The sequence below is a fragment of the Pseudozyma hubeiensis genome, assembly GCF_000403515.1.
Source record: "Pseudozyma hubeiensis SY62 DNA, scaffold: PHS38, whole genome shotgun sequence".
NCBI lineage: Eukaryota > Fungi > Basidiomycota > Ustilaginomycetes > Ustilaginales > Ustilaginaceae > Pseudozyma > Pseudozyma hubeiensis.
The window spans coordinates 526,954-549,499 of record NW_012133820.1 but is presented as its reverse complement, the minus strand read 5'-3'; the positions used below and the strand labels follow the sequence as shown (position 1 = coordinate 549,499).

General features: G+C 56.5%; 8 protein-coding genes across 8 annotated transcripts; 1 reads left to right on the top strand and 7 right to left on the bottom strand.

Moving 5' to 3' along the window:
- Positions 1-116: 116 nt before the first annotated feature.
- On the bottom strand, positions 117-1,649 carry PHSY_003922 (hypothetical protein; the record flags this gene model as incomplete). Its single annotated transcript, XM_012334539.1, has 1 exon — positions 117-1,649. The coding sequence occupies one exon, from the start codon at positions 1,647-1,649 to the stop codon at positions 117-119; it is 1,533 nt and encodes a 510-aa protein (XP_012189929.1).
- Positions 1,650-2,421: 772 nt separating this feature from the next.
- Positions 2,422-3,009, bottom strand: PHSY_003921 (LSU ribosomal protein L19E; the record flags this gene model as incomplete). Its single annotated transcript, XM_012334538.1, has 1 exon — positions 2,422-3,009. The coding sequence occupies one exon, from the start codon at positions 3,007-3,009 to the stop codon at positions 2,422-2,424; it is 588 nt and encodes a 195-aa protein (XP_012189928.1).
- Positions 3,010-5,101: 2,092 nt separating this feature from the next.
- On the top strand, positions 5,102-6,150 carry PHSY_003920 (40S ribosomal protein S27; the record flags this gene model as incomplete). Its single annotated transcript, XM_012334537.1, has 2 exons — positions 5,102-5,626; positions 5,740-6,150. The coding sequence occupies 2 exons, from the start codon at positions 5,102-5,104 to the stop codon at positions 6,148-6,150; spliced, it is 936 nt and encodes a 311-aa protein (XP_012189927.1).
- Positions 6,151-6,759: 609 nt separating this feature from the next.
- PHSY_003919 (hypothetical protein) lies at positions 6,760-8,890 on the bottom strand (the record flags this gene model as incomplete). The annotated part of the gene is made up of 2 exons (XM_012334536.1): positions 6,760-7,304; positions 7,618-8,890. The coding sequence occupies 2 exons, from the start codon at positions 8,888-8,890 to the stop codon at positions 6,760-6,762; spliced, it is 1,818 nt and encodes a 605-aa protein (XP_012189926.1).
- A 707-nt stretch (positions 8,891-9,597) lies between these two features.
- On the bottom strand, positions 9,598-10,345 carry PHSY_003918 (synaptobrevin; the record flags this gene model as incomplete). Its single annotated transcript, XM_012334535.1, has 2 exons — positions 9,598-10,116; positions 10,208-10,345. 2 exons carry the CDS (start codon positions 10,343-10,345, stop codon positions 9,598-9,600), a joined length of 657 nt encoding a protein of 218 aa, XP_012189925.1.
- Positions 10,346-10,921: 576 nt separating this feature from the next.
- On the bottom strand, positions 10,922-12,469 carry PHSY_003917 (vacuolar protein sorting-associated protein; the record flags this gene model as incomplete). Its single annotated transcript, XM_012334534.1, has 1 exon — positions 10,922-12,469. One exon carries the CDS (start codon positions 12,467-12,469, stop codon positions 10,922-10,924), a length of 1,548 nt encoding a protein of 515 aa, XP_012189924.1.
- Positions 12,470-13,391: 922 nt separating this feature from the next.
- Positions 13,392-18,752, bottom strand: PHSY_003916 (catalytic subunit of 1,3-beta-D-glucan synthase; the record flags this gene model as incomplete). The annotated part of the gene is made up of 1 exon (XM_012334533.1): positions 13,392-18,752. One exon carries the CDS (start codon positions 18,750-18,752, stop codon positions 13,392-13,394), a length of 5,361 nt encoding a protein of 1,786 aa, XP_012189923.1.
- Positions 18,753-21,735: 2,983 nt separating this feature from the next.
- On the bottom strand, positions 21,736-22,278 carry PHSY_003915 (GPI transamidase component GPI16; the record flags this gene model as incomplete). The annotated part of the gene is made up of 2 exons (XM_012334532.1): positions 21,736-21,919; positions 22,124-22,278. The coding sequence occupies 2 exons, from the start codon at positions 22,276-22,278 to the stop codon at positions 21,736-21,738; spliced, it is 339 nt and encodes a 112-aa protein (XP_012189922.1).
- Positions 22,279-22,546: the final 268 nt, after the last annotated feature.

Genomic DNA, 22,546 nt, shown 5'->3' with positions numbered 1-22,546 from the left:
GGCTTCTGTTCTTCTGTTGTTTATGCTCCGTTCTTTTTTTGACATAATAGTAATGGTTTCTCTTCCACACACACAGGTTTTTCGGGGGACGATGTGAGACAGAGATCGTGTGTGTTTCAGATGGAGACGTTGGTGCAGGTTAGGACGGTACCGTAGAGACCCGAGACGAGCAAAGTTCCGGAGCCATGGTGGTGGTGGTGGGGAGAGAAGAAGGAGCTTGCGCTGCTCGGGAGGTGGATCTCGGAGTTGCGGTGTTTGACGGGTTTGCCTTGGGTTTGGAGGAGGCTGCGGATGGAGAAGCTGGTGTTGGAAGAGAGGGCGAAGTCGGTGGCTGAAAGTGGAGCGTCGTCGTTGAAGGGGCGGTGGGTGGAGGAGGGGGTAATGGCAACGACCCAGCTAGGGGCGGTACGGGTGAGCGGGGAACGAGACATAGCGATCAACGAGAAGGGTGACGGATGACCTGTAGCTAGCAACACGGGGTTGTTATGGTGAGACCAGGCTAGGTTGTCTACGCGAAAGGGGAGGTGAAGTCTCGTATGCGGGCTCAACCCACCTATCATCGAAGCGAGGTCGCGGGGAAGGTCGTACATCCACACGCCGGGGAACGTCGTAGCTGCAACCACCATGGTCTTGCTATCCGGAGTGACTGCGATTCCATTCGCAAATGGGATACCCGTAGCAACAACCTTCGCATCCACCTTACCAGCGGTGAAGTCGACATGGCTGACCCAACCCAATGAAAGTCCGAGGAGGGTTTCCACTTGCGCCAGCCCTGCCGCTACACCTCGATGACGGAGGACTTTCGCCAGCTGGGCAACGATGGGCTCCTTCCAACCGAGCCGATGGCGTAAGAGCGGGATGAGATGGGTGGTGAGGGGAGGAGGTCTCCGGGCGAAGAGGTGATCGTTCGTGACGATGAAGCTCGTATCGCTCAGCGCATGGATCGAATTGGGCGTGTGCGTGGCAAGAGGATGAATGACGCTGCGGATCCAACGAGCTGTCCATCCTATGCTTTCCGAGCTCGTCGGAGGAGCGAGATGGAAGACCTCGACGCTGGATTGCTCTCGACCGTGGTTGATGACGAAAAGCTGCCGATCACCTTCTCCATCCCGAGCAGGGAGGATAGATACCCCGAGCGGGTGAAACGTCCTCTCCGCCGGGAAGTCGATCAGCTCCACAGGTACCGCAACTACCTCCCTCCCCGAACGACTCGAGGTAGGATAGTCGTATGTGAACAGTCGACCGCGAGGCTCGGGTGTCTTGAGAGGTCCCATGACGGTATTCCATCCTGCGCGATTGGTATCACAGCTGATCAAGACTGTTCCGTCGGATCCAGGGATGTGCTCGATATCTTCGCAGAAGCGGAACTCTGCGCCTCCGCGAACGTTCCAGCATTCAGCATCATCGTTTGCCTTCACAGATGAGGATGGTCGAACCCAAAAGTCAGGCAGTCGTGATCCTGGACCGAACGCACTGCGAAGCCACGCAAAGTTTGCTACGATCGGTGCGAGGATCAGCGCCAAGAGCGAGATCTTGGTCGCTCGCCACGCGGAGACGCTTGAACGGGAAGCGGGAGCGGGAGGTCCACACTGCTTCCTCTCATGGTTGAGTTGCTGCTGATCGAGATTCGCGGAGGACATCGTTCGCATTCCAGCTTACGCCGTCGCAACGTTGATGGTGCGAGTGAACGAAGGGAGTCTCGTCGCTCAGATTGAACACCTCATAATGCACAGACCCCCCACAAACGAAAGAGGCTCTTGCTCAACAACAACCCACATCTCAATTGGGCGTGCTCCGACCCTCCCGCTCAGTCCACAATCATCAGAGAGCCTCGCACAAGTGAACTGCGAGCGAGCAAGTCCTGCGCACAACAGACTCCATTGCTGCACTACTCGACGCAGACCACCACCGCTTCCGCCCGCCCTTTACTGTCCTCCACCACATCTGCTCGATCACACAACAGCCCTCACACAGAAGCATCGCTCATCAACAGTCGTCTAAACACAAACAACTCGGAATTGGGTCAAGTGCAGATTGATTGCTTTTTTTGGCGAACGACCCCCCAAGAAGCCGATAGGAGGGATCAGAAGGGTAGTATCGTACATGCTGGGGAAGCCGTCAGTGCCCAACGAGGTGGGAATCAACCACCCCAAGGCGAAGGGAGAGGTTAGGAGATGAAAATGCAAGTACGCCGCTGAACTGATGCAGCGAGCGATGAGCAGATGCAAGGAGGGGGTGTGTATATGAATGAATGAAGGCACGCGGAGGATCCGGATGTGCCGACTGCAACCATTGAGAATAGTGCGTTGCTGCTGGTGGTAATGATGACGAGAAAGATGTGCGCGACTGTAAAAAACAAAGACTGTAAAGAGGAAACAAAAGTACAAACAGGAACCAACAATGGAGCTTGGTGGAACCAGTTTACTTCTTCTCCTCGGCCTCGTTCTCGACAGCAATGATGGCAGCACGCTTCTCGAGGACACGCTGAGCACGGCGCTCGCGCATGGCCTTGTTGCGCATACGACGAGCCTCCATCTGGTCGGAAAGGTGCTTGGATCGGGCAGCCTCGGCCTTGGCCTTGTGGATGTGCTCCATGAGCACACGCTTGTTCTTGAACACGTTACCCTTGCTCTTGAGGTAGAGCTCGTGGTAGAGGTGCTTGTCGATCTTGCCGGACTCGCGGTACTTGCGCAAGAGACGGCGGAGGACACGCTGGCGCCTCATCCACATGACCTTGGTGGGCATACGGGCCTCGGACGAACCCTTGCGGTGACCCTGTCCGGTACCACGGCCGGCACGCTTGGCGGCGGCGGTGGCGCGGGCGCGCGATCGCGAGCCACCAACGACGGGCTTGCGGATGATTTGACCATCACGGATGAGCTTGCGGATGTTGGCGCGCGAGTTGGCGTTGCCAATGTCGTTCTGCTCGGCGGGGTCGAGCCAGACCTTGCGCTTTCCGCATCCAAGGACCGAGGCCGCGAGGCGCTTCTGTGTTCGGAGGTTGACCATCTTGAAGACTGTGGTAACGACGGTAGAGAAAAGGAATTAAGGAAGAGGTCAGACACATGTCGGTGCTTGTTGGCATACGTGATGTCTTTTGATTCGGCACTCCTGCTTTTGACGTAGGCGGTAACGAGGCAAAAACGATGTGCTGAAGGAATGAGAAAAGTGCGGTGGAGTAAATGATCGTAATGTGGGGTGTAGAGACTAATGCCGGAGCGCCTTGATATAGCAAGGAACTGGACGAGGGCAGATCACTGTCATGTGAAGCTGATCTGGTGATAAGAACAGATCGCCTCTCGTCACAGTCAAATGTTCTCGACGAGATGTGAAAGGTCATCCCACCATGACCGTGTAGCAGCGATTCCCGGCTGTGTAGGCGAATATGTCCTCTCGCCTCGGCCACCCCTCAGCGCTGAGCGCACTGCTTGCTCTGCCTTGCCATTCCTACTTCCCAAATGTGAGCATGCACAAGACGACTTCACGCCATAGGACAACTGGGACTGCGGCCTTGCCCAATGCAAAGCTCTGTGTTGTGGCTGATGCATACTGTGAGAAGGGCTGGCTGTGTGTTTGTCGATTTGGTATCGGTGTAAAGTCTGTAGGACAGGAACAGCTGAGGTTGTACGGCTGCGCTGCTGCTGAGATGGTTACTCGCTGCTGGTTGCTAGGGAAGAATGAAGCGGTCGAGGCAAGGATAGGCCGAGCCTGAAGGCAGATTCGACTGGCAGTATTGCACTGCACGGGTGTTTGTCGATGATAATGTCGGGCCTGGTCTTTGCCTCTCGTCGTCGTCGATAGCAGGAGTGATGATTCGATGCTGTTTGAGCAGACACTTACGTTAATAGGACTTGAGGGGTCGGATGATGATGACGAGGAGAGGAAGAGGGAAGTGTCGACCAAATCTCCAACTCTGACTGATTGACGGGCGAGCTGAGCTGACTATGCCGCCTGCGCCCTTGGTGGCTCGCGAGCCAGTCTTTGACTCTCTTGCGATCCAGACAGAGGCTGCTGGCGCGCTGCTGCCTCGAAAATTGTTTCTGCTCACTTTTTGGCGCGCGCATCAACTTCAAACAACTGGAGACTTAGGCTGCTGGCTGAGTAAAGAGTGCCGATCTACAGTCGCCGTCTGCTGCCTTGAATTTCTTGCTAAGCGAATGTCGCGCGCTACTGCCTCGCATCTTGCTCAGTTCGGGCACCAAATAGGCAGAAAGACAGTCTCGTGGGAAAGATGGCGGCATTCAAGCCTAATATTCCGAGACCAGGCACTTTGCCGGTGCTAAGAACGCAGCTCGAAATCGAATACAAAAAACGTTTTCTAGACAGGCGTCGGCCGGCCGAGATGATCACGTGCAGACCCTTTTTGTATTCCACGCCTGCTAGAATTTGAGTTCGTCATTTTCGATTGCCCTCGTGCACAGATTGACTGCTATGGTGCCCCGTCCCTCAATTTGGGAAAGGTGTGACTGTAAAGAAAGAGAACCTTGCCGGCCTAGTCTCTGGGCAAGACAATCAAGAGACGGCTGAACCCAGTCCGAACACAGTGGCTCAGCAGCCACAATAGCTGGAACGCCTAGCGAACGGCAGCCCAGGCACCCTTGGCCTGCTGAGCAATAATTCGAAGTTGGCTGCAGCAGAGCCTTAGGTCACTGGCTGAGCAGCGCGAAATCTCAGGCAGCCTTGCCTGTCTCTGCCTTCGTTTCATTTGGCGCGCGCAAATTTTACTCAACAGCAGCACGCGGCAGCGTAAGTTCCAGGCTGAGCCTCAGCGAGCTCAGCCAGCCCCTCGTGTGTGTGACCGGCCAGCCAGTCAGGCTAGGCCAGGTGCCAGTTGCGAGCAACATCGATATCCGCCACTCGTCACGTTCCTTGCCTTCCCTCCAGTACCACACTCACATTCTCATACACCAAAATGGTAAGATATCATCCTCCGACAACGTCGACGCACGTCTAGCAGCGCAGCAGCATACACAGCAAGCAGTATTTTCGACCCGCCCATTTGTTATCGGCCATTTAGACATCTCGACGAACAACAGCATAGCATCCACACTCAGAAAGAGGTTCGACGAAGGTCTTGACGACTCATTGGCGCCGATACAGAATGCCTTGCCATCAGCGAATACTACGCATCGAGCATGATCGACCCGCCTCGCATACGCCATCCACCCTGCATACAGCTCTGTACTACAGCCTTCCGGACGTTGCCGAGCATCAGTTCCGCCACCAGATTCGCGCCACCAGATTCGGCATGGTCGACATGATGACCAGCTCAGCTTTTCGACATTATGCTCGCATAGCTGGAATCCTGCCAGCATCGCGCAGCTTCGAGCGCAAACGCGCTCAGTGCCCATCTCAGCATATCATCAAACGGTTTTCCACAGCAGCGCATGACCTACAAGGAGGCCAGGACGATAGGCTGCTGGCGTTGTGCAAAGCTGTCCGCACTCGAGCTCGTTATAGATCAGCGACAGCTCTGTGCGCAAGGATCCCCGCGGCAACTCTTCAGATGCTCTCGATATCGCGCTCAAGACGCCCTTGGGTGTTGCCATTGGCATCGATTCCGTTCGGCAACCCTGATGCATCGTCTTCCATCACATTGCTAGCGATTCGCTGCCACGTCCTTGGCGTTCATGAAGGGTGGACATCGCATGTTTAACACTGCCCATGCTCACCTCGCGCACGCTTGATCTGCACGACCGGCCTTCATCAGCATCTTCGACTTGACCGTATTCGCTATAGGACAGGTTCTGTGCCGCCGCGCCGCCTCGACCGATTCATCCTGTCGGCATTCGCCTCATTGCTCCGCTGCGCCGCCAGACTGTGCTCACATCCTCACTTTCCGTCAAGCAACAAACACTTACATTATTGCCGTTGCACTTTCCTTTCTCCTTCGCCCCACAGACTCTCGCCGTCGACCTTCTTAACCCCTCCGCCGAGCAGCAGGCTCGCTCTCACAAGCTCAAGCGACTTGTGCAGAACCCCAACTCGTTCTTCATGGACGTCAAGTGCCCTGGTTGCTTCGCCATCACCACCGTCTTCTCGCACGCCCAGACCGTCGTCGTTTGCGGCTCGTGCGCCCAGGTTCTCTCGCAGCCCACCGGTGGTAAGGCCCGCTTGACCGAGGGCTGCTCTTTCCGTAAGAAGGCGTAAAGTGATTTTTCGCATTGAAAAATCCCCATATCGTCACCTTCCCTCGCAAATCAGTTTCTCGATCCCAGCATCTCGCAACACATACACAATCACATCATAAAAAAGGGATGTCTCGCAGTTCGAAGGAGCTGCTGTTGACGCATCATCCCAGGAAACAGATGGAGAGCTAGCACAACCTGCACTCTTTTCGTTTGTTTTCTTGTAACATCTTTCAATAGGCCACGGCTCATTTCTTTTTGTTTTTGCATCGCGTTCTTGTCAAAGGCGTTCGCACAACAATCTTCACTTTTTCCAACAATTGCAAGCATGCTCTTGTAGACCTCTCCTATGGCAATTTCGAATTGCAATTGATCCAAAAGAGTTGATTGATGCGTGACGTGTGAGGTGCTTCTGGTTGGGTTGCTGAGGAGAAGTGGGTTCAGTGATGAGGGTGTTTGAGTGATGAGGGTGATCAGGTTGAGTGGAGCGGGGTGGATGTTTGGGGAGTGGTGAGAGTGGTGAAAGCGAGCAGATGTAGTACGGTAAGGATGAGATTGCAATGCTCTATGGGTAAAGACGATCTATGTGCGTGTGATGGGCATGTAAGGCTGTTCAATGGGGGAAAGGTGTCTACACGGTCCAAGCGGCAAGAGGACGAACTTCGTAGCCTTCGGAACCGCGTCGGATGGCTACTCTGGGGTGGAAGTCGTCGTCGCTACTGTCGTCGACATCGGAGTCGATGGCTTGTGCGTCGTCGTCGTCCGAGTACGAGTCGTAGGTGTGTGGGTAGGATTGAGAAGGCTGAGTGTAGGCGGTGGGGTCGTCGTCGAGAGCGGCTAGTTCGTCGGCGTCCGGTTCGGCCATACCCATTCCGTGACGGTAAGCACTTGTGTGGTCGATCTCGTCGTCGGAATTGCTGGAAAGGCTTTCCTCACCATCCTCGCTCGCTTGCCCCAGTCGATGGGTTCCTCGATACCGCATGCCCGAATTCGTAGGTCGAAGATTCGGATTGAAGCCAGAACCGTACGTGAAGGGTGTGGACGAGGTCGCTCCAGGTGGTAGTGGGGCGAAGAGGTCCGGTGCTTGTGTGCCGTCGGCTCGCCAGCCGTGGGAGGAGAATGGAGTGGTGGCTTTGGTGGGGTCTTTGGGTGGCCATCTGTATTGCGCGGAGGTGTCTGTGGGAGGAGAAGAGAGGGAGGGATGGAGATGGGGTCAGTGCGTGCTAGGGGTAAGAGTGCAAGATGGAGGTGTCGTGTCCGGTTTCACAGCAGCGAGGAGGGAGCAAGGAGGATGGAGCAGGGGGACGTACATCTGTCTATGGCGTAAAGGTGTAAACAAAGTACCGCCCTCCCCCTTCCCCTTCCCTCTTCTCGTTGCAATCCTGTCAAGGCGGTCCCACGCCGCCTCCCGCTCGATCCTGCGCAGCCCGATACCGCCATCTAGCTTGCTGACGATGCCAATTGTCCCACCTCAACCTATGCATGACACTCGCTTCCAATTCCGGATCCACATACGTCTCCTCGTCGATCAGCAACTCCTCCATTTGGACCGGCTCGTCGCAGTCCTGCATTGTCGTCTGCACTCGCCACCGACTCTTGTACTTACCTAAACCACTCGCCACGGGGTACTTCAGCCCATCGCCGCGCATCGCTCTCCCCGGCCAGCACCACGTCAACGGGTTGCTTCCCACAACCTCTCGCACGTTCCGCCTCACCCCCAAATCATACGGATACTTGACCTTCCTCACCCTTCCCCTCCTCACCATGGTCGCAGTTCTATCCTTCTCCCACCCCTCAATGGTCGTCTGATTCACCGCGACGCAGTAGAAGTGGTACCCGCTGAACACGCCTACCAGCAAAATCACCGGTATGCAGAGCGCATAGTTCACCACCAGCCACACGAGCTCTCGTCCCGAAGGCTCCCTCCAATACGTGTACGAGTTGAACTTGTCCAGCACACGGCAAGAGATCATCACCAGGTGGTAGGCGCAGGTGATGTCGACGTAGAGCAGGAAGCGGATGAAGTGCGGGTAGTTGAAGTGACCGACGCAGTTCGCTAGCCAGGGACAGTGGTGGTCCATGCGAAGGACGCACCGGCGGCAGGTTTTGCAGTGGTGCGATCGGGGTGGTTTGAACGCAGAGCACGTCTTGCAGTAGCGAGGACGATAGATGGCCTGTTTTAGTTCTATGGACGGTTCCTGTTCTGCCGTCGAGTCGGCAGGGAGGGGTGCAATGGGGTCGAGAGCTGACCACTCGGGCTGCCACCCTAGAGGTACAGCGCCGGGATCGGTGGTGACGCACAACCAGTAGTTGAAAAAGATTCCCAGCAGGCCGAGGTTGAAGGGCACGAGGACGGCTGCTAGCGCTCGCGGTGAGAAGGAGGGCGTTTTGTGATAGTAGGGCAGCATGATGCGTAGCTGTGATGAGTAGCCCAGGATGGCTATGAGCGAGAGTGTCAGTGTGACCCAGATGATTTCGGTCCACTTGAGTGGCGTGCGACGTTTGCCGTTGGCGACCGGTCCAATTGATGCCGCAGATGCCTTGTCTTGGAGCGAAGCTTGCTCGTCGCCCATCGCTAGTAACGACCGTGTCTCCGTGGTTGCCCCGCCCGCTTGTGCAGCCCCGTCATCATCACTTTCGGAGGAAGGATAGGCTCCATCGTCTGGATCTTCGTGACTTGCGTTGAAGCTGTTGGCTTTGGTCTGAACCGGTGCAATCGCAGCCGCGCTGGCACCAGTATGTGATGGTGCCAGCTGCGTCATGTCGAAGCGAGCTCTTCGAAACCTTTTGGTGATGTCGACCGATGCGAGCCTACAATGTGTAAGTTGAGCTTGCTGCGGTCATGGTGGAAGGGAAGGAAGGCAGAGCCGGTTCGATGTCCGAGTCGCGAAGACTTCGATGCTCCTGCTCTCGAATGTGCCTGCACCCGAAAGATCGATCCTTCCGACGAGTTCTGTCGGATGCTTGCGAGACGATGTGGGGATCGGAAGAAGGAAGGGCGAGCGAGCGCAAATGTCGGGATGAGGACGAGGTCTGAGCGCAGACCCTTGTTGCCCACTGCACAGCCGAAACAGAGTCAATTTGAAGCCAGAGCGCGGAAAAAAGTGTTACTTATGATACGCGCCACAGCGCTCGTTCCGCCACATGCAGCGAGCGACAGTCTAGCAGGAGGCATTTCACCGCAGGTCTTGCACATATCCACACTACAGCCATCAAGCCGGCACACACGTCTCGCGTGTCCATTGATGAATAGAATGCCGGGCCACAACAGAGGGTAAGAGAGATAGAGAGAGGCTAGCCTATGTACAAATCAGATTGACGCAGCGGACAGAATTGGGAGAGAGATGGAAGCGACTTCCGCGGTTCTGGAAGCAGAATAGAGATACGGTCTTGACTGCACGTCGCCGACACCAATATGGCGCTATGACAGTGGCGAGCAGAGCCACCAACCTCGTCGATCACCCTCCATCTACATGACCACACAGCACGAATTCTGCTTCTTTGCCGTCTTGTAGAACATCTTGCTCTGTTCGCTCAACGTGCCCGACTTCTCTACCAGCTTATCCAGATCTTCACCTCGCTGCAACACCGAATCGATAGTCTTGTGCAGTACGATCTTGGTCTCGTCCAGCTCCTGTTGAACCTTCATGATGGTATCTGCCTGACGTGGGTCCTGGTATCTCTTGACGTAGTCGACGGATTGCGGGAAGGCGCTTACTCCGAGCAGAGGCTCGCCTTTGGGAGGAGCTGTGGCGGAGCCGGTGGTGATGGCGTTGACCTTGGTCTCCCATTGCGATTTGGGCACCTTGATGACGAATTCGTCGAGCGTCTTGTTGAGCAAGGAGAAGGCGACGCGGACCGGGTATTCGGTGTCGGTGATGAGCACGCCAGAGATGCCGTCCGATGCTGGTCGTGAGTGGACGTGGGCAACGTACGAGTTCTCTTGCACGGACTGTCGCTGCGTGGGCTGCGTTCGTTCCGCCACCGTCTGCGGGCAAAAGGAGAGGGAAAGAGACGTGCGGTCAATAAGCGTGAAAGCAAAGGGGGAAGTCGAAGCTGTGATGCTTCAGTGTACTCACTCTTGCCATGAATCCCATCATATCCTGTACAGTGCCTCGCTGCAGCCAAGAAAAGGAACCAAGCTCCCATGCTGTTGTGAGAGGAACCGCACCGGCACCGGGTGGGTTGGCGAGGATGAGCAAGCCGTAGATCTGCATGTCGGAATGTGTGCGCTGCCTGAGGCCGAGAAGAGTGTTTGCTCCGTTTCGTGTGTCGGATGTCAAGGGTTCTTGACGAGCCTCGTTGATGGTCGAAGCGAAGATAGAAGCCGATCAAAGATGGATGGTCGAATGTAGATTTCGAGAGTGTGAGTGGAGGAACACGATGCACGGCAAAGGCACACACGCACTGTCAATCTGCATGCACGACTACGGTGCGTGAATCGCGGCTGAAGCCAGCCAAGCAGCCACGCTGCCGCGCTGCCCCACGACCGTAATTGTTCAATTGTACAAACACACACCCCTTCCAAATTTATTTAAGGGCCACACACACTCTCTCTCTCGGCAAGCTGGTTGACAACGAATGTACTCTGCTCGCCAATGGATGCTGAGCTCTCGAGGGCCATCTCAGTCAAACTTCTCTCTGTAGCAGACAATGTGTTCATTCAACGAAGTCGTTCGTCATCAAGCAAGCTTTGCGAGTTGTCAGCCTGTGTGGGCAATTAAGACACAGCGACTCTTTGACCGTGGCAAGAGCCATGACCAACTTTGCCAAAGTACGTTGCGTTGCCACTACTACTGATCCGCATCGCCGCCCTCGGCCAGGCTTCTGAGAAATGCGAACACCGCGCCTGCACGGCGTCTATCGCTCGGCTCTCCCTCATCCTCGTCCTGGCCTCGAGCTCCTCCTTGCGACCGCTTCAACAGCGACCTCTTTGCGACGTTGACAGCATCCTTTCCTGGCACTTTCGAGATCTTTATCCTCCCCGCACCAACGCTGATCCCCGCTACACCGATCCTCGTGAGCTCCAGTGCATCCAATGGAATCGAAGTGTGCGTCGAGAGGTAGTGGTTCAGCGCCGGCAGCAACGATTCGTCTAGCGCCAAGCCGTCCAGCAGATTCATGCAAACTTCCCATGGCACCGTGAGAGTGAGAGAGGTCAAGTCTGGCGCTGGTCCTGATGGCATCTTGCTCTTGCCAGATTCGGATTTGACTCTTGTCGGGAACGCAAACACCAGCTCTACGGGCTTGACTGCCGCATCTGCTGCTCTTTGCTCTTGTGTGCGCTCTACGCCGTCGGTCATGCCCATCTCGGACCGAGTTTGACGTACGATGAGTTCGGCGAGCGCTTCCAGTCGCGGACCGCGCATCTGCGATGCAATCGCAGCTGCTCCTGTCGCCGAAGAGATGCGACAGTCGAATCGTTTCTGAATCCAGTCGAGCGCGTGTCCCAGCACAACCGGCCCCACATTGACCGACGTCGCCAGCAGCGGATCCGAGCTCGCCGTGCTCGAGGATGGAGCCTTTGTCGCGATCAGTGGGTATCTGCGACTCGTGCGTGAATGCTCGTCCCGCGTCGTCGACGCAGGCACAAACACGATGTGGCATAGCTCCGCAGGTGTTGCTTCCTGCGCCGCTCTGGAGCGCAACGACGTGATCTTGGCCTTGTTGCCCTCCTGTTCTGCTGCTGGTTTGCCTAGCTCGATCTCGATCGCCCACGGACGCGCCTTCGCCTCGCCAGATCGATTCGATTCTTGCAGCGCTCCCGTGAACTCCCCATCCTCCAGGAGGCCGATGCGCACCTGACCGACTCGATCGATATCTGCGCGACGTCTGCGCTCGGGCGGACGAAGGTCGCCGCTTTCCGGATCCCGCGCGTCGATCGTGGTACCGGCTGATTCGAGGAAACCAAAGCCGTCGCTCAATCGCAAGTTGATGTAGTGTCGCAGTTCGTTCCGAAGCATCTGGAACAGAGGTCGGGACACCTCCTGGATCGAAGCCGGCAACGAAGACAAGTGTAGCGGCGAGACGCTGTGCAGACGCAACGTCCTGTCCAGCAAAACACGTTCCGCGTACGCCCACCTTGGCTCTTCCTGCACAGCCGCAGATGCCGAGTCTCGCGGACGTCTGCGCACCGAGGCGGTCGAGCCCGAGTCGGTCGCAGAGTCTTCGCCTGAACGACGCGACGTCGAACCAACTGATGGAGACGGACGAGGATTGGCGCGCTGCTTCTTTGTAGGCGTCTGCGCTTTGCTCGTCGACGGCGGTCGTTTCTGAGCCCCACCAGCCCTCGAGGCCGAAATGCCTTGATCGAGTTGACTTCGAGACGACGACGATGACATGGTGACTCAGGAACGAGGTCGACTTTGATGATAAAGGGGATTCGTTCGGCCGCTGCGCTCGGTGCCAGGTTGAATCAGAGGCGAGAGAGGGATGGCAGCAGGGCAATCCTTTCGATTGGCAGTCTGGTATTGCTTGACAAGCAGAGAGTCAAAGTGTGTTTTTGCAGCTCGACCCAGGTGTCAAGGTTGCTTTCGATGATGATGTTGAGCGCAAGTGATGCTCAGGGTGAAGGGTGGCAGTGGTGACGGTGATGGTAGCGATGAGAGTCCGTCGGTCTCGATCGAGAAATGCTTGCGAAAGCGCGTCACTCCGAGACTGCAGCTGCCATGTGCATCATCTGCAAGCCTCCAGGAACTCAAAATTCAGCAGCAGTCCAACACTCAAAATCCAACGCGTCGACGCGACCGGAGCGTGACCGCTGATTTCAACTCGGCTTGTCAATGACGATGCAAGCCTCCACGACACTCAAGAGTCTTCCACTGCAAGGCGCCAATATGGCAAGTACAGTTGGGATGTCGTCACACGGGCAACATGAGCGGTAATGTTTATTAGATCAGAAAATGGTCCATTCAATTGATGCTTTGTGCGACAGAGACTTTGAGAAGGTCGCGGACGAGACGAGAAGAGACTATGACAAGGAACGTATTTGACAATGTGGGAGGGCGAGAACAGGGGGAGAGGAGCGACACAGAATTGCAAGGCGAGCAACGCGCGTAGCAAATCAGCCGACAGCCTTCGTGTTCCGGGTTTCTAGGGAAAAGCGGGGGAGGAAAGAAGCGACAATGTTCGCAACGATGGAGCAGACGAACGGACAACGAATGTGGAAAGGTATGCAGGAGACGAGAGTTCGGACAGATCTGCAGGGAAATGCTGGGGGGATTTTATCAACTGTGCCGCGTCGATCGCAGCTGCATGGCCCGTCTAGAGCGACTTGCAGAAGGTGCAGTTGAGATCGATCGTCGACGAGAAGACCGCCGGCAAGATGATCAGGGCGAGGAAAATCGCGTAGGCGAAGATGAACAGGATCAAGTATCGCCATACGATCGACCTTCGCTGCTTGCGCTGACGAAGCGAGAAGATGGGTGCGTGGATCTGCTTCGATGGTCGCAGCCAGAAGAGCGCCGTCGAGTGCAGCTTGTCAAAGTAGGGGATGAGGCATGGCAGCGACAAACCGAACAAGAGGATGTGCGCCGTCAAGAAGTCGGCAGAGAAGAGCGACATCTCGATGATCTTGACCACAAACTCTCGCGCCGGCTGGCTGAAGGCGTGTCCGCCGAGACCACGTCCGTACCATCGACCCGTCCACCAAGCACGGTTGGTCTCGTCGTGCTTGAGCTCTCGCGAGAGCACCAAGGCGATCAGGATCTTGAAGATAGCTCGCTGGATCGAGATGACGGCAATGACACCGAGCACAGCGTGCGAGGCGTTCCACAGCTCGAGGAACCACAGGAATTCAAAGGCGACAATGACACCGACGACGGCAAGCACGTGGGCAATCGAGGCCATGATCGATCCGAACTTGGCACAGCAGTTGTTGAGCGCTGGGCCGAGGAACATGCTGATCAGGAACAGCACCAGCAAGATGGCGGCGTTCCACACGATGGGACCGAGGGCGATGATCGCGATGCGAACAATGGCACCCTGGGGCGGGTCTCCAGTCTGGTGGAAACTCTTGACGAAGGCGTAGGCGACGACAAAGATGACGGCAAGGCAGATGGGGAAGATGACCTCGGCAAACAAAATGGTCCTCCAACCGGCACGAGGCACATCGCCGGCCAGCTTCTCGCTCGGGTGTCCGAGACGCTTCTTCTTGTAACCGGTGACCTTGGTTCGGCTGAGACGGCAGTAGCCGATCCACGAGTTGGCGTGGCTGCGGCTGTTACCACGCGACATCCAGCGGAGGAACTCGCGGTAGTCGATGATAAAGTCGGACGCAGAGAACTGGTGAGGGTTGAACAGGAAAGGAGCGATGCAGAGCGCCAAGATCGAGATCCAGAAGTAGATCAGGTGCGGGATCCAGAGCGTGAGCGTGATGTAGAGCAGCAACAGCAGCAGACGCATACCCGAGTAGATCGACGGTCCAGCGAATCGGCTGTAGAGCAAGGCGAAGCTCTGACGCGTGGTGGCGAAACCTCGTCCGGTGGCGATGTATCGGGCACCACCGAAGGTCAAGTTGCTGATGATCGAGTGCGAGTAGGTCATCGTGGAGAACACCTCGAAGATGGGACTGAGACTCATAAAGTGCTTCGCCAAGCGGATGAAGGCCGAGACGGCGCCACGCTCCGAGAGCTCCTGCAAGAAGAGCGGCAAGAAGGCGATCATGAAGACGAGGAAGATGCTGATGATGGTACGCTTGATCCAGAGGAAGACCGGGTTGAGGTAGTAGCAACCACCCGTGCCGACAATGTACTCGCTGTTAGTGGTGGCGCACACGCGCAGCTGCGAGTTGAGCGTGCCGATAAACACCATGGTGAACATGAAGAGCTGCACCGATAGGATGACGAGGATGTTGTTGATGTGGAAACCGGGGTGGCCGTAGTAGAATGTGAGGAAGCGGTCGACGGGAAGCTGCGTGCCGAGGTAGTAGTACTCTCGCGACAGCATCTGCTCTCCCATTCCATTGCCGAGCTTGGTGGTGAAGTTCAGGATCGTGCCGAAACCAAGATCACGACCCTTACCACACTGGTAGTACTCGACGTGCTTGATGCGTCCACCACGACCGAAAGCGGTCATACCTGCGTAGATATCTTCGTTCAAGTGCAGACCCTTCTGCGCCTTGGAGACTCCGCCGCGCGTGGTCATGAAGATCGTGTTGAGGAAATCTGGGTGACCGTAGTGCAGCTTACCACCGATCTGGGCAAGACCACGACCAGCCATGGTACCGAACGTCTGTTCCTTACCGGCAGCAACGTCACCGAGGATACCAATGTTCTCGGAGAAAATGTACTCGCGGGCACCGAGAATGGCGACGGGTGCCTTGGCAAACTCCTGGTGGCCGGATCCGTACGGGTTCTGGTTCGAGACGTTGAAGGACTCGAATTCGCCGAGCACGCTGCGCACCTTGAGGCATTCCTCGAGGTAGTTGTCCTGGTTGGCGTCGATAAGCTGCACGTACTCGCCGCGGTTGAAGATGATGGCGTGGTTCTGGTTGTCCGACTTACCGTCACCGAGAATGGGGTTACCAGGCAACTCGACGCGGAACTTGGGGCGACGCTTTCCATTGGGCAGGATCTCCGAGTGACCGTCGACAAGCGCAGAGAACCATCGCGACTCGCCGCCTTCCTTGCGAGGAGCCTCCTCATCGAGGTAGGCAATCTGCAAATCGGGGTAAGCACGGAGCAAGAACTCGGCGTTTTCCTGTTCCTCCTTGTTGAACTTGGAGTATCGCTGCATGGAGATGACAAACTTGAATTTGCGGCGCGACATGCGTTCGAGCTCGCGTTCGAGCTTCTCGGTGTTGCCGCCAAAGAGCTGGACGACCTCGGGGTTCTCGACACGGTAGAGCAACTTGATGGCCTTGGAGTAGTTCATGAATCCGGACACGGTGCGGTAGAGCGTCTGCGCGCGCAGCGACGACCAGATACGCGTTCGCAGCGTGTACTCGGGCGCGGCCGACTTGAAACCGATGCAGTAGAAGGGGAGATCGTCCGCCTTGGCCGAGTTCTTGGTGCCAGACTTTTCGTCGCTGTCGCCGCCAAAGGGCGAGTTACCTCCGAAACCTTGCGACTCCTCGGCGAGAATCTTGGTGTCCTTGACGAAATTGTCCCATTCGACAGGGTGAAGCTGCTTGAGGTACTCGAGCAACGTGACACGCGTGTTCTGGTCCTCCTCGCGGATGATCTCACGCAGCGAAAGCAGGATCTTCTCCGAGTAGTGGGGCACGAGCACGGTGAAGGTGGGCATTGCGTCGATGGGCAGCGGCTCGGGCAGGGCCGTGGTGAGCGACTGAGCAAAGAAGCTGATACGGCGCTCGGCCTCGGAACCCTTGGGGAAGAATTCCGGCTTGATGCCCTTGTCGGTCTGGCTGATAAAGAAGGTGGGCGCACGGAGGGTGCGCTTTCCGTTCTCGCCGGCAGGCACCTGGTGATAGAGAAGCTTCTGGACGTGGTCGATGGAGAGCAAGTGCTCGCGGTACATGGAGATAATGACGGCGTTCCAGACCTGCGAGACGAGCACCTTGGGCTTGTACTTGATCTCCATGTCGGCGGTGGCGAGCAGCTTGGCGTAGATACGCTTGGGCAGTCGCTGGAAGATGTCGGACCAGGGCGTCCAGATGGAGAGACCCATGTGGAAAGACCATCCGATGGAGAAGACCGTGTTCCAGATGACGTACCACAGGAACGTGTCGAGGAAGAAGAGGCAGAGATCCATGATGGTCATGAACGTCAAGGCAAACGCGGGCTGATTGGCGCAGAGGGCGGTGCCGAAGTACTTGTCGCTGCATCCCTGCACCTTCATGGTGATCATGACGGCGAGAGGATCACGGAACGAGAGCGTCAGGAAGAAGTACGACTCGGTGAGCTTGCATCCGAAGACGAGCGCCCAGAGCAGGATCGAGACGGCGCGGTGGCTCTTGACAAGTGGAGCGTACGATGCCGTGAACGTCTGGTTGGCCAGGTACTTGCGCGCCTTGCCTGCGACACGGTCGCCAAACATACGGCCTGAAGGCACGATCGAGAAGAGAGCGGTGATGCATCCGGCGACGGCTAGGTGGACAATGGAAACAATATTGGCCACGTTGCCCTTGTTGTTGAAACCAAAGATGTAGACAGCGGGAGCGATGGTAAGGGCGAGGCAGATTGCGAGGAAGATCATGCGGCGCATGAGATGGCTCGTGTTGTTCCAGGTGGTGGGAATGTACGAGAACTCGGCCATGGTGGCGGCGATCATGATGAAGGACGAGATGGCACCACCGAGAGCGGCGGCCGACAAAGACTCTGCTGTCGTTGGGTTTCGAGAGCGAGCGTAGATCTTGGGCGCATTGTAAGCGGTATAGTAGAAGAATACCGAGATGTGAAGGATCCAGATACGGTTGAAGTTGACGAGCAGGTGGAAGAAGGAGCGCTTCTCCTTGTACGTCTTGAAGAAGACGCGGGCCCAGTCGATCTTGTCAAACTTCATGAAACGCTGGCTTGGCGGCACATCGACCAGGCGCGACTTGTCGTTCAAGATGATCCTGCCGATACCCTCCGGGTACCAGAAGAGCTGGTTGACGTCGTCGTATCCGATGATCTTGTCGTGGTCCTTCTCCTTCTTGACAAATTTGCCGTCGACCACCTCGAAGACTTGGTCGCGAAGGAAGCGGTAAAGGGGCTTGACGACGGCGCGAAGGTAGAGGCCTTCGGGGACGGGCTCCATGCGGTTCTGGCACTCTGGCGAGCGATAGTAGTCGTCGGCGCACTTGAAGATGAAGCAGAGACATTCGGGCACGAATCGGACCTGACCACCTTCACCCCAGCAGAGCAGGTAGAGCGCCACCTGACGCGTGCGGTCGTAGTCGCCCATCTTGAGCATGGCGTCTCGCCAACGGGCAGAGGCGGTCTGCAGCGACTTTGCGCTCGCCGACTGGAGCTTGGCAGCGGCACTGCCGGCGTTGCGACCGCGGTTGGCCATGCTTGCGGCACGAGCGAGACCGGGGTTCTGCACCTTGCCGATGGCGTCGTCGAGATCGAGCTGGGCGGCAAAGTACCATTTGCGGTAGTTGGCATGCTCGCCACCGATGTAGTCTGCGTGGATGGTCATGAGGGCCTGCTGTGGGGTCATGCGACTGGAGCGCGAGTCGAGCATGATCATGAGGTGGTCGTACATGTTGCGCATGTTGTCGCGTTGGAAGCCAAACTTGTTGGCAAGATCGATGAAGATGTCCTCGATCTCCTCTTTGGAGAGCGGGATGTTGTGCTCGGCGGTCCAAGCCGGGTAGGGCTCACGCTGACGGTATCCTCCGCCACCAGCGCCGGCGTCAGGGTAAGGACTCGAGATGCCCGATGGAGCGTACGAACCCTGGCCAAACTGGCTGCCCGGACCCTGAGCATAGCCGCGAGATGCGGATTCGGTAGAGTAGGCATAGCTGTCCTTGTAGTTGCCACCCTCGTAAGAGTCGGCGTCGTAGCCGTGGCCGGGGATGAGCTCGCCGTCGGAACGTTCCGATGCGTAGGTATCTCTGCGTTCGTTGGGGAAATAGCTTGCTTCGCTGCCCTGGTCTTCATGGAAAGCAGCGCCAGCAAAGGGATTGGTCGGTGGCTGCTGATGCGGCGGACCGCCAGCGCCGTGATGGGACGACATCCCGAAAAGTGTGTGCGTGGAGGATGGCGTCTAGGCCAAGCAAGGCAGTATGAGCGATGGGCGGATCAAAGGAAAGTGGGCGTTCAAGAGCGAGAGAGGTTTATGATGATGGTGATATCTTTGACCTATCAAAGGACATGCGGTATCAATGGATGAAGAAGGTGTTTTGATCGCTGTCTCGTGTCGATGATGGATCAAGGTCGTGAGATGATGTGGCGTGAGAGAAGACGGAGCTGCGGATGGCGAGCGTGTTGTTGCTAAGCTTCTGCAAGCGTGATCAACTACGACAGATCGTCGATGCTGCTGGAGGCCGATAAAGATCGCTTGCGTATCAAGGCGGATGTGCTTGGTCCTCTTGTCCCCTCGACCCGTGTGATGGACCCGTGATGGCAGGCTGGTGCTGAAGCTTGCGGGGCTGAGATGGTGGGAGCGGAAAGGTCAAAGAATGCAAAGAGGGAAGGATTGATGAGTGGGAAGACGTTGAGATGGCGAAGACGTCGGTCTGTCAATCTGACCACGGACGAGCGGAGCGAAGGATGAGAGTGCCAAGCGGCAGCGTGAATGAGGCGATACAGTGAATACCAAGGGGCAAAGGAGGCGCAACGGCAATAACAGCCCAGCAGGCAGCAACAGTCTCGGAGCTGAGACAGCAAAACCGCGATCCCTGCGAGCAGCGAGCAGGAAAAGGCAGCGTAGGCACAGCGCAGCGCAGAGGCGTTAGGCGCCAAACAGGCAGACCGACGAAGTGACAGCGAATCGAACCTGATGCGCAGATCGCTGTTCAACTTGCAGAGGCAAGAGACACACACACGCGCACAACCTGCCAACCCGAGCAGGCAACTCGACGCAGAGCCCCATGAGACGGCGCCTTCTCGCAAACCGGACAGACGGACAGACAGACAGACAGGGGGAAAATGATGAAATTTGCAAGGAAACCCTGAGCAGCACAGCCCGGTCAGGCAGCCGAGCACACAGGCGGTGCGCCCGACGGACAGCCAAAGTTTGCGCTGTCCACCTCTCGCCGAGGGAATGCACATCGATCGCGTCTGGTTGTGTGTTTATTCAGGTGTTTTCCATTTCTCGAGGCGGAACACCAGTCGCAGATTTGGGAAACTTTTTCAAAAATATGTCGCGGGGCAGACAGGGTCACTTTGCGTAGACTTGTCGTACACTCCTCATACATTTCTACTCAAACATGGGCGCAAAGTTTCTTTGGATTGACGCATCGTACAACCAGCAGCTGCAGCCAGGCTTCTCTGCCTTCCTCCCCTTTGAGACCATCCTGATGTGCGATCACGTTGTGAAAGATTCGTGGCTGTAAGTTACGTTCGAACGCATAAACGACGCGAGGGCGAAAGATGGGCTCAGGGGCTTCCGATTCTTGACCGGCGACAAAACACAGCAGCCTGCTGTTCGCTGCAAGGCCGCAGCCGATTGGCAGCAGAAGAAGAAAGGTCGAGCCTCTAAAACACAGCAGCGGAGACACGCACTCGGCGAGGACAAGGAAAAAGGGAAGACACCTCGCCGAAGCAAACAACGACGTTTCTTTTACAGTGTGCAAAATATTATATTATAGAATCGAAAATGTTTGGAGCCATCGTTCCGATCGGCACCCGGCATCGCTGCTTGAGTGCCTGAAGAATTTTTTCGAATTCAATGTTGACGCAGCGCTCCGGAGAGAGGGCATGCTGCCATGCAATTGCGGACTAAGCGCGTGCGGTAGTTCGAACCGTCAACCGCGAAGAATTCAAAGACCGTCGGCGATGCGTCACCACCTGCCAAACGTCGGAGGTGCCGCGTCAAGGGCGAATCCACCCTCCTTGGCAGTTGCTTGGCTTTCGTCGATTCGTCTTGTACACCGTAGCTCGTTGAGCCGAGCCTGTGCGAAGGTTACCCAGTGAGTTTCTCGGCGTTCGTCTTGTCATTCGGACCGCACGTCTCGAAAGACACGGCAGCGGTCGCTCAGAATCCTTCCTGTGCTCCTGTAGCATACATGCAACTCGCCTTGAGGAAAGGGCTGTCGGCGCTCGTCTGCTCAACCGTGCGGTCTTATGTCGATTGGTAGCCGCCTGCGCACGCCCGTCTTGTCTTCGTGTGTGTCGAGAAGCCCTCGATCTGGTCGCGGAAGGCTGAGCCAGGTTTGACTGGCCACTGAGGTCTCTGTGCTCATACGAAGCAATCCAGCCGCCGGCTTCGTCGGACAATTTTGGGCGTGTGGTGCTGCCGAGTTGTTGTGACGCTCGATCAGTCCTGCACGAAGACCTTCAGCCCATATTTGTTCCAAAAGCTTCCGCTTTCGTCGGCGCATTGCGTCTGGAAAGGCAATCTACAAGGCGATCAAAGATCGACCTCGCATGAATTTCGTCAAGATGCAGAGCACAAATCTTCGCGTGCCAGCATCTTCGGGTGCCAGCGAGACGTTGTTTGGAAGCGTGCGGTCGTACTTTTTCGTGCCCTCTGCTGGTACCAGTCTGCAAGCATGCCTTGCCAGTCTTTTGATGTGCCGGCGAGGGATCGGCAAGAACCCCAAATGCATGTGGGATCTCTTGACCAGCATACAGTAGCTGGCGACATGCCGAAAGGACGTGCTTTCGTGCGAGTCTGAATGCGAGACCATCCCGACGCAGGAGGCCGTGAAGCGCGTCTGGTGTGGGCGCAACTTGACTGCAGATGATCTCGTGCTTGTACTTGCCGATACGGGCTGGATTGTCGAGATCTGGCATGCAGCTGAAGGATCGAAACAGTCTTGATCACCTTTTTCTGTTCCTCTTTTTTGGACCAGGATTTTCTGATACCAATTTCTATTCGCAAGCATAAATATTCAAGGTGGGTATTTGTCAATAATCTCGCTCGCCTGTCAATGGTCGAACATATGCGCCGGACGACGGAACGACACTCGAGGGCTTTGACAGGTATCCTGATGTTTTGTTTCGTCCTACTAGCTGCACGCCAAGCCTCAACCTGTGCGACATGCCAAGACCAATTATTGCAACTGCGCTTCAGTTGGATCTCCTATGCATTGGTACGTCATGACCACCTTCACAAGCTCGTCCGTATGATCATTTGCACAGTCGCAGCGGCTGTGCCAACCGGACCCACACAGCCGCACAGGTTCACCACCCGAGCCGATCACTTCAGTTCTTGGCCCCGAGCCCGCCGACGCTTCACTGTAGAGCCAACACAAGGATTACGGTGATGGCAAGGATGCAATTATGCTTTGGTCTCGCAGCGCCAAGAAGCCGTTCTGTGAGGTAATCGAAGAAAAGCCGGCTCGGCAATGCATGTGCAGGCTGGCTCGGTGAGAGGTGCAAGCTGTCCGAGCCTGCTACCTGTCGCCAGCAAAGGGAAAAGACATTTTGATTTTGGGTCACGTTCCGAATGCAGCGGACGCGTGTCTAACTCTTAGGCAGGCTTCGCTGTTTCGACTGCAGCTTCCACTGTCAGCGCTCGAACGGTCGGCCAAGTTGGCAGACGAGCAAGCTGTCCGCAACGGGTCGTGTCCAGTACCGCGACTAGAGCGTCTCATCGGTCCTGCTGGCTGCCCAAAAGGTTGATCCGCGGAGCGGCAGAGCGGCTGCCAGGAGTCATGTCGAACAAAGTCTGGAAAAGCTGAGACAGCGACACGAACTCGGGCAATGGAACCCTAAATGAGTGGGCTGTGTGAGCGGATCTGCCTGTGCCTGATCTGCGCATCTTGACGATAGAGTGCTCGTATCCCTCTCGTCGGAATTCCTCGTTCCCATTCCCCGCAAAATTTCATCAAGGGCGCGGGCTGCGGCGGGATAGCTTGATTG